Source organism: Mytilus californianus, unplaced genomic scaffold (genome assembly GCF_021869535.1).
Source record: "Mytilus californianus isolate M0D057914Y unplaced genomic scaffold, xbMytCali1.0.p SCAF_1, whole genome shotgun sequence".
Lineage (NCBI taxonomy): Eukaryota > Metazoa > Mollusca > Bivalvia > Mytilida > Mytilidae > Mytilus > Mytilus californianus.
In genome coordinates this window covers 32,301,331-32,311,348 of record NW_026262581.1, presented here as the reverse complement: position 1 = coordinate 32,311,348, position 10,018 = coordinate 32,301,331, and the positions used below count along the sequence as shown (strand labels likewise).

The following is a 10,018-nucleotide window of genomic DNA, read 5'->3' as shown; positions in this document are numbered from 1 at the left end:
TGTCTTTGATGAGTTTTTACAACCACTTGCTGGTCGAGGTTTCTTCCCCGAGTGAATCACCAACATATTTGCCAGCACCTTGTGTTGACAAGTAGTACCATTGGAATGTTTATTTTCTGTAAATGTACTGTTTATGAAATGTTAAATTATTCGAAACACTTAGGTTTTGACATTTTTACCTATTATGTCTGTTGGTTTTGCTCTGTCTTACAAGCGAGAGCTTATGCTAGCTATAAAACCAGGTTTAATCCAGCACTTTCTACATGAGGAATATGACAGCTGTTTTCCATTCGTTTGATGTGTTTGAGCTTTTTATTTTTCTGTTTGTTAAAGTACTTTCCGTTTTGAATTTTCTTTGGAGATTGGTATTTTTGTTATTTTACTTTTTTTCTACTCCAGGCATACATTGCCTTAGACGTATTTCAAAGAAATTTTGCAATTTTTGATTTGCATTGCTCTTCAACTTCGTATTTCGCCTGCAAATTGTTTTGAATTGAGTTCCTCTGATGGCAGTTTAGAAAAGCACATTACTTTATATCATCGAATCAAAGTCAAAATTGATTTGTACCGATTGACTGATCGATGGTGAAAACAATAAATTTATCAACAGATACAATGCATGTCCGTCGGAATTTTCTGGATACAATACATACGCGGATATTATGCATCCTACTATAACAAAAATATTTTACACCAAAGTTTAAAAGTTTTGCTCTGAATATGCATTATTATTCACACATGTAACAGTTGAATTCAAGTGTAAAGCCGTTCATTTTACGGTAAAAGCTTGCAATATAGAAAGCGACCAGGGGTATTTTTATTCAAAATGATCATTCTTAATAACGAAACCTATATTTTGTGTGAAATTATTGATCACGTCAAAATACACCTGAAAATAAACTTTTACTTTTTCTTTTAATTCTTTCGTTATCGGTGATCTTGAATTAGAAAATTGTAAAAATCTTTGTATTTTCAACCTTTTTTGTACGTCTTGCTGTCTTATTCTGAAATATTTTATATCATTCATTTTTTCCGTTTGTTAATACTTTTAACAACATAAACGAATGCAATTAACACAGTATTGGAAGTGTTTGGAAATGCAATTGATGAACACTATCCATGCTTCATACTGAAATAGGATGTATCTTAACAGTTAAAAGGTTGTAATTATGTTGAAACTTCAGAAGATTTAACATCTGCGTTTTGAAACTCCGTAAATTTTACGGACACCATCACGAATTGGTTGATCCATACGATGTGTCTTTGTCCAAACTAACTAAGGACATTTTTACCACGTGTTAGATTGTGGTTTGTCATTACGTCGTCTGATCTTTTAATTACCGAACGTGACTTATTCCCGATTGTGACTGTTTTGCTGAGTGTGAAACCGCATTGCTATAAGACGTGTCACGGTACTTTTCTATCCCAAATTCATGTATTTAATTTTGATGTTATATTTGCTATTCTCGTCGGATTTTGTCAAATGTCTTAACGTCTTTTCTGTTATATTCGTAAGTTATGGTAAAGATAATTAATCACTCCCTTCATTTATTAGATTTTAGTTTGGTTCAACGAAATTTATACGATATATTTGGTTTACAGTTTGATTCAGAAGAAACACCGACATAGCTAGATAATACAATTAATTATCTAAATACTACCACAATTTGATATTAATAAGTATTGTAATTTTTATTGTTATTAATAAATGTAATGTCAGTCTTACAAATCTAATCTTGAATCAATCCTAATCCTATCTTATTTTTGGGAAATATTTTTACAAATTCAAATGTGACGTCACTTTGTGTGTTTTTTTAGAATTTCAAATGTGACGTCACTTTGTGCGTTGAGGCTTTGGCTAACTCGGCTGTGTATTTTTATGTGTTGGATTAAGTTAATTTATGTAATGTATCCGTTTTTATTCTGTAGTTAGTCCCCACTTCGGTTTTATCAAGTATATCTATTATATAGTTATTTTATAAAATTTACTGTTTGCAAAATTATAAATTATTCTAAATAATAAGGATGTTCTTGTCCCAGGCAGAAAACCCTGGCCGTGTTAGGCGAAACTTTTTGGAAGTTTTGGTCCTCGGTGCTCTTCAGCTTTGTACTTGTTTTGGCTTTCAAACTTTTTTCATCTGAGCGTCACTGGTTGGTCTTGTGTGGACGAGACGCACGTCTGGCGTATTGAATGTTAAGCCTAGTATCTTTTGTAAGCTATTATTCGTGTTTTTCTTTGTCCTATATGTTCTCCCATTTATTTGTAGTGTGGTCCTGTCATGTGATGTTGTCGTTTTGGTGTTGTGTTTGACGTTGCCATAAAAGCGGGAGGTTTGACATGCCACAAAACCAGGTTCAACCCACCATTTTTTTCTTAAAATGTGCAGTACCAAGTCAGGAAAATGGCCATTGTTATATTATAGTTCGTTTCTGTGTGTGTTACATTTTAGTGTTGTGTTTTTGTTGTGTCGTTGTTCTCCTCTTATATTTGATGCGTTTCCCTCAGTTTTAGTTTGTAACCCGGATTTGTTTTTTTATCTCTATCGATTTATGAGTTTCGAACAGCGGTATACTACTGTTGCCTTTATTTAAAGAGAACATGTTTAGGAGAATTCAGTTTCGATTTTTCTTTCCATTTTTTAGTGCTATGTATTCCTACATCTATTCTCGAAAAAGAAAATTATTGAAGAGTAACAATACATAACGCAACATATGACATGAGGTATTTGTTTTTCAGATGCTCACTGTATGATCAACTCAAATACTTCAGTCGTAACGTGTGTTCCGATGATTGATAAGGTAATACTTTATTACATGATTAGTCAAATATTATTTTGATTTCAAAAGGGTTTTGTAGAATGTTCATTGACCTCACAAAACAGGGTATCAATGTTAGATAATCTGATATTGGTGGGAATTTCATCATTTTTAGTACAAATTTCTCCCTGAAAGATCAACATCTCATTTAAAGGTAAGATATGCTATTTTATTTTATTTTTTTTTATCTTCATTAATCTTTGTCACAAACAAATGATCAGGTGTTGAAGGCTATCAAGATATATGCCATTTGCAATGAATGTTAACGTTAACAAATAGTTGTCGTACATATCATGCGCAAAAGTCAAAGCTCTTTGAGACATGTATTTCTTTTTCAATTTAAGTAATGAGCACTTAGTTATATGTTAGAATGGTCTAGATGCAGATTTGATATTGAGGCCTTATCGCTTTAAACTAAGACGATAAAAAAGGAAAAATTGTGTATAGTAAGTTTTCCCAAATTTCATCCTGTTCTCCCATTAAAACAAAAAGGCTGAACATTTTAAAGACTGGAAAAACTGAAACTTGTGTTAATGAGAGAAACCGATTAAAATGAATCTTCTTATATATTTTGCAGCTTAAATTTTCTACTTTCAAACATCATCATATTATTTTCTAGGTTAAATCAAACGTCATAAACTGAACGTTTTTCTATGAAAGCTATAGTCTTCATGAAGTGCGTTTATCGACCAATGATTAAACATTTAGAAGGTCTCGCAGCATAACGATGATAAGTAGCAGATACATAAGGATAACATACTGATATACGAAACATGAAAACACTGGCATACTGAAAACTTCATCAAACGTATTTATGGCTCCTTTCATCAAATAACATCAAATATATATTTCATACATGTTAAAACGCTCACAGTTGATGTAGTTTATATATGAATTGAAGCTAAATGACATGCCTATAGTCGTCTTCTTTATTTGTAAACAATACAATCAATGAATTAAAAGTCCGCTATCAGTTGTTTCGGGCTCAAGATGGCTTATTTTTTTGAAATTGAAAAAAAAAGTGGTACAAATGTGTGCAAATAATTTGTTAGATGTGTTAGATGAACAAAAAATCAATTATTTATAACATTTGATAATTGTACAAAATGTCATTGGTGTTCATGCATTTTTTAAACACGCAAGAGAAATGATACCATTTTACCGAAAATACTAGTAAGTTTAAATGTTCTATCATTGAATTACTGGTAAAATATGATGAGATTTTAAATTGATAGAACATAGCCAAGAGGGTGACAGGGAAAATTGTTACCCAGTTTTTTTTATGGGCAACAATCTGCTTTTTCACCCTCTAAGCTATATGTTATTTCATTTATGATTACTGAATGTTTTGTCGTTATGGCCATTTAAATTTTACTTCAAAGTTATAAACTATGACTTCACGTATACACAACAACGTTACATTAATTAGAAAAGTAAAAAAAAAAGGAGGCAAGATGCATTTTTTTATGTTGACTAACTATGAAAGAGTCATGAGTCCGAAACGAAAAACATGAGCATTGTCTTGTAAATTCAATTCACTCTATCTAAAATTATCGATTTTGAAATTGAAAACAACACGTTAAATAATTTCATGCGTCCGAAGCGCTTTTCTGGATTTACCTTCATCATTTTGTTCATCAGGAACGCTCAAAGCCAAACATTTGAAATCCGAGGGATGTATAAGTACCGAAACAGATGAAGAGCTATATGACAAAAATACCTAAAACAAATAGCCAAATCCATCTAAGGTCAACTTTGCCTGAGGGAGTTGAAACCTTAGTTTCTTTATAACATTGCCTCCCGCTGAGGTATGAGAAAGCGTAAAATGTATTTCTCGTATTTACCAATCAAAATCTGTCATTTTAACTTGAAGTGTAATAAAACTCACTGAAATATTATTAGGTTGTGAATTGGTGTTTTTTAATCGACCATATATTAAAATGTTTATACAAAAGCATCTAATATTACGTGTACACCACACATTTATGCAATTTTCAATGTATTTAATGTAAAATACGGCTATACTTTTTAATTTATGTTGAACAAATGTTTTTATCAGCTGTAGCATATAGTCTTGTTGATTTAACTGAAATATGACACATGAATTAAGTAGCTCAAATAAATTAACAATTATCCCTTTTTTCGAAACAATATACAATAGGTTAAGTTAATTGAGAAATTCTACAATATGTAACAAACAGAGCAGGGACGAAGTCGTCTTTCATTTTTGTAAACAATATCAATGTTAAGGGTATGTTGATGAGAATGCTATCTTAAAAAATGATGAAAACACTGAAAACAACACGTTATAAATTTCATGCAACCAAAGCGCTTTTACCTTCATCAGGAATGCTCAAAGCCGAATATTTGAAAGCCGAGGATGTTTCTTATCAATAAAATATTTGTCCAATTATCACGTTGTTTTAGAATTTCATTTAGTGCATATGTCTTAGTTTGTCAATCTGATTCTTGCATTGTGTTTAAACAGGTGTATCCATCAAGTGGACCAGTTAATGGTGGTACATTGGTGACAATAACAGGGAATTATCTTGGAAATGCTAATGATAATATTTCTGTTGATATTAATGGAGTAATATGTCACGACGTTACAGTTACAATACCCAAAACTGAGTAAAGATTAATATATACCGTATATGAACAATACTTTAAAATACAATACAAAGGGAGACAAACAAAATTAAGGAGATAAAACAAAAGAACGCAAAATGAGTCGTAAAAACTTTCATAAAACAATAAAGATACAGACACACACAATTAAATACAAGATTATTGCCTAGGAATAATATAACAAACCCGACGATATTTGAGATTGATTTTCAAAATTATTTGGGAATCAGAATCAAATAGTCATTGAAAAGTATGTTTATACTGCAAAAATTGTTTACATCTTTTAACAAAAGTAGTTCCTCTGAAAAACATGGTTCGAAAGCTATCAAAAACTAATATTACAATTCAATTAATTTGAAAGATCATTGGTACTCGTAACAACACCAGTGGTGAATATCTTATGATAGGGAATGGGGTTGGGTAATCTTTTGGTTTTCAATAAGGTTAATCAATAGTTCATTATAACCACAAATCAAAACCAAATTTGTTAATAATACATAAACAGTACCAATTTTACTGCACTAGATGCGCATTTCGACAGCAAATGTCTTTTCAGTGATGCTCGAGGCCAACACATTTGAAAATCCGAAACTTATTTAGATATTGAAGAGCTGATAAAAAAAGAGATTCATATATAACAGTAAATCACGCCAATTATACTTAGTTCCAATTTCGTGTTTTCTTCTGCCATGTTTTTGTATTTTATCTGTTCTTACAGGATGACTTGTGTTATTGGAAAAGGCAACACCAATCAGACAATGGGAATATTTGTTTCAGTAAATGCAACTTATTACAGCAACCAAACTTATAAATACTTCAGTTTTAAGGTATTTCAAAGAATGTATGGGCAATATGTTTACTCTAAGTAAAAGGCTCCTTCACTTGCACCAATGTTTAACATGATAATTATTTTATTATACTAACATTAACACATTTGTTTTTATTCATTATTTCACAATAAATACATTTTTTGATTCCTTAATTTGACAAAGAATGCGGGATGAATGGTTAGCTATTGGTTAACACCTCCAAAATGAAAAAACCACTATATCATTTGGTGCGTCTTACGTACTTTTCCGGATTGACGTCATCAGTAACGCTAAAACCAAAATATAAAATCTAATAATGTATAAATACACGTGTACGTGAGTATCGATACGAGTATAATAATTGGTATAAAATTTACTGTACCTGGAGGTGTTGGAGTCTTAGTTGCCTAATAATTCATAAGTTTATTAGCGGAGAATTTAAGAACGTTTTGATATTAATCATGCCATTACCGTTCCACTGCAGCCTTTTCAATGGGGTTGACCAAAACACTTATGGCGTAATATTCATTTAAGAGTTTTTTTGTTTGTTTTTTTTTATATTTTCCCGTTAAGATGGTTACATATATAAGCCGATTCTCAGAGGTCTACACTGACAATATTATCAATATATTTTACGTCAGACATGTTTTATCTTTTATGAAAGTTTACATAAATTTTGTTGAAATCATATGAAAATGCATTATCAATATGTTTGATAACATGAGAAGCTATTCTTGTATTTACGTTTATTTATTGAAAATAGATTGTTTTGTGAACACTATTTCAGAAACCTATGATCTTAAATGTCTCACCATTGAAGGGAATCGTTTCTGGTGGTACAACTGTGACGATTAAAGGTGAACACATTGATTTCAAAGGACAAGATCGATACAATATATCGTTTTGTGAAAATGATATTTGTATTGAATGCAGGTATAGTGATATTTATTTATAGCGTATTGCTGTGTGTTTATTTATTCTACATTGGGTAGAGGTATAGGGGGAGGGTTGAGATCTCACAAAACATGTTTAACCCCACCGCATTTTTGCGCCTGTCCCAAGTCAAGAGCCTCTGGCCTTTGTTAGTCTTGTATGTTTTTTCAATTTTAGTTCTATTATATGTTTCGGAGTTTAGTGTGACGTCCATTTTCACTGAACTAGTACACATTTTTGTTAAGGGGACAGCTGAAGCCCGCCTCCGGGTGCGGGATTTTCTCGCTGTGTTGAAGACCCATTGGTGGCCTTTTTGGTCGGGTTGTTGTCTCTTTGACGTATTCCCCATTTCCATTCTCAATTTTATTGTGTGTCAGTTACTTTGTTTGTGTTTATGTTGACTAGTCCACATGCCTAAATGCTTTTATTACTAGTCAGCTCAAATAACAATCGCATAATTGGAAGAAATATGTAGGAAATTGGTATCACATGACAGGAAATAAGTGTAAAGGCTAGATGATTTTCAGTTATAACTGTTAAATTAAATTACAGTCATTTACACTCATATTTGTTATGACAGTTTAAAGCACTGGTAATGAAAAAAAAAGTTCAAATTGTTCAAGCATAGCTTGAGGGAAATTAACTTAACAAAGATCTAGTCAAAACTTAATTAACAGAAACCAGAGTTAAGATACAACCAAAACTAATTACCAGTTACGGGAAGTAAAATTTCAAATCATCAGGCGAATAAAATACGACATTAACATTAACGCTGTTCAAATTTCATTAATTGATTAGAATAACAAATAAAAACTGAGGGCATTGCATGAACTCTAAAAGGAGCAGCATCGTATGCGTCGACAGTGTAAGGGTCTCCTGCTATGCATGCCTCATCCGCAAAGCGAATTCACACTCATGTGTTTGAGCTTTTGATTTTGCCATTTGATAAAGGACTTTCGTTTGGAATTTTCCTTTGAGTTCGGTATGTTTGTTATTTTACTTTTTCTGTCAAAATGTCACAGTCGAAAATAGGAATCAATCAATACAATTACAGATTTGAATATATTCTTATAACTTAAGACGGCTTTGCCATTTTGCTAGTGGGTTGAGACACATCATTTTGTATAGGTCTACCACTTCCTGGTGGTGCCTGCAAAACTTATGTAGTGTAGATTTTCGTTCCTCCTCCTTAATCTGTTGTAACAGTTTAAGAGTAAAAGTTGTTATTGTTAATAAGCGATTGTTTGAAATCGAAAGCGACAAAGCATGATGTAAACAATATAACAAAATGATTGGTATATGACGTTCGTCGTATTTTCAATTGTTAGGGCAAACAATGGTTCAAGTTATCTAATAGTAATAGGAAGAGGGCATGATAAACTTAGAAATAATCAGTCATCTTTGATATTTCCTTCTCCTTTTTGGTCATTTTGCTTCTCACGTGTTCAGGTACTTAAACTTCTATGACTTCAATTTAGTGAGTTTGAGTGTTTTCGGTGAAGTTATAATTTTCTTTGACCTTAAATGGTTTTTAATATCTTTACGATTCATTTTAATGATATAGCTCCTCGAGTATTCAAGTGTTTATATATACATGTTTTTACCATTTTAACATGTTTAAGGTTTGAGTGTTCCTGATGAAGATAGATTTAGTATTGCATTAAGCTCCAAAGTAGCGAATTAATATTGTTTTAAAGAAATTATATACGATGAGATTTTCCCCAACAGTTTATGTATAACCTTTATCAATAAGTTGACATTGCCACTGAGACATATTTGAAAGACACACTTCCTAAATTTGTTATCTTTATAAATCTAACAAAAATATAAAAAAAAAATACACATACGATCGACTGTCCATTACGGTTTATGAATGTTTGGTCCAAGGCTCGTTGATATGCACATATTTGCATATGTATCCTACCGTAGTCTATAATCGGTCATAACGTTGGTTCGTTCGGATTTTGTAACTGTACTTATCATACGGAAAAACTCCGCATTGACGTCACTACGCTAATACCAGCGTACAAAATTAGTGCAGTATACATTTTTTCTACACTTCTAAATAAAATGATATTTCTTAAGATATGTTTTCATTATTATCCTTAAGTATTGTACAAAAATGCAGATTTTCTAATGGCCATTTCAAACCTGACTTCCGAATGCCTAAAAACATTTCAGAACTTAAGAAAACCCCTCTTCCGGCCTCCATTGCTTTGTTTACATTCCATTGAGCGTCATCAATCTTAATGGCAGACCAAACAGGCCCAGCAAATCGTATTTTTAAGAATTTCAAAATGGCAAACACCTTACGTCTTACGCGATTTTCCCGCGAAAAAAACCCATCCAAATTGAAAGAAAAACTTTGGAAACAAACGATAATCATGCCATATTTTTGTTCAGGAATATAGAGTAGGTTAATAAAAAACAATATACATATATTTTTCATAAAAAAAAAATTTGGTTCAATATAAAGAGATCGATATTCTGACCATAAGTAAATATTCATATAAAATTCCATTGATGTCAAATTTCATGGCAAATAATGAGGTTTCCTATTGAATAAATCCCCAATTCATTGCAAACTATTTCAAAGCAATATCATACAAACAAATAATATAATTGCCTTGTACTAAAAAAATCACCTAATTGACAGTAGAGTAATTTGATTGGATAGAACTATTCAATGTGTCACGTGGTTTTGAAGCCATTAGAATTTGAATGTAAACAAACCGGGTCAGCTGCTCCAGTATAGAACAACATCGTACATTCAGTGACTGAGAAACAATTATGAGTAACCTAGCTTGACAATACACAGTAATAAAAAAACA

The 10,018-nt window shown here is 31.7% G+C and overlaps 1 protein-coding gene across 1 annotated transcript in view; it reads left to right on the top strand.

Moving 5' to 3' along the window:
• Nucleotides 1-2,741: 2,741 nt before the first annotated feature.
• The window catches only part of LOC127719019 (plexin-A1-like), a 40,352-nt gene continuing 33,075 nt past the window's right edge, over nucleotides 2,742-10,018 (top strand). The window contains exons 1-4 of the mRNA XM_052225112.1: nucleotides 2,742-2,799; nucleotides 5,306-5,448; nucleotides 6,164-6,272; nucleotides 7,042-7,187. Coding sequence (XP_052081072.1) covers nucleotides 2,749-2,799; nucleotides 5,306-5,448; nucleotides 6,164-6,272; nucleotides 7,042-7,187 — 449 coding nt within the window. The 5' untranslated portion in view covers nucleotides 2,742-2,748. The remainder of the gene's footprint in view (nucleotides 2,800-5,305; nucleotides 5,449-6,163; nucleotides 6,273-7,041; nucleotides 7,188-10,018) is intronic.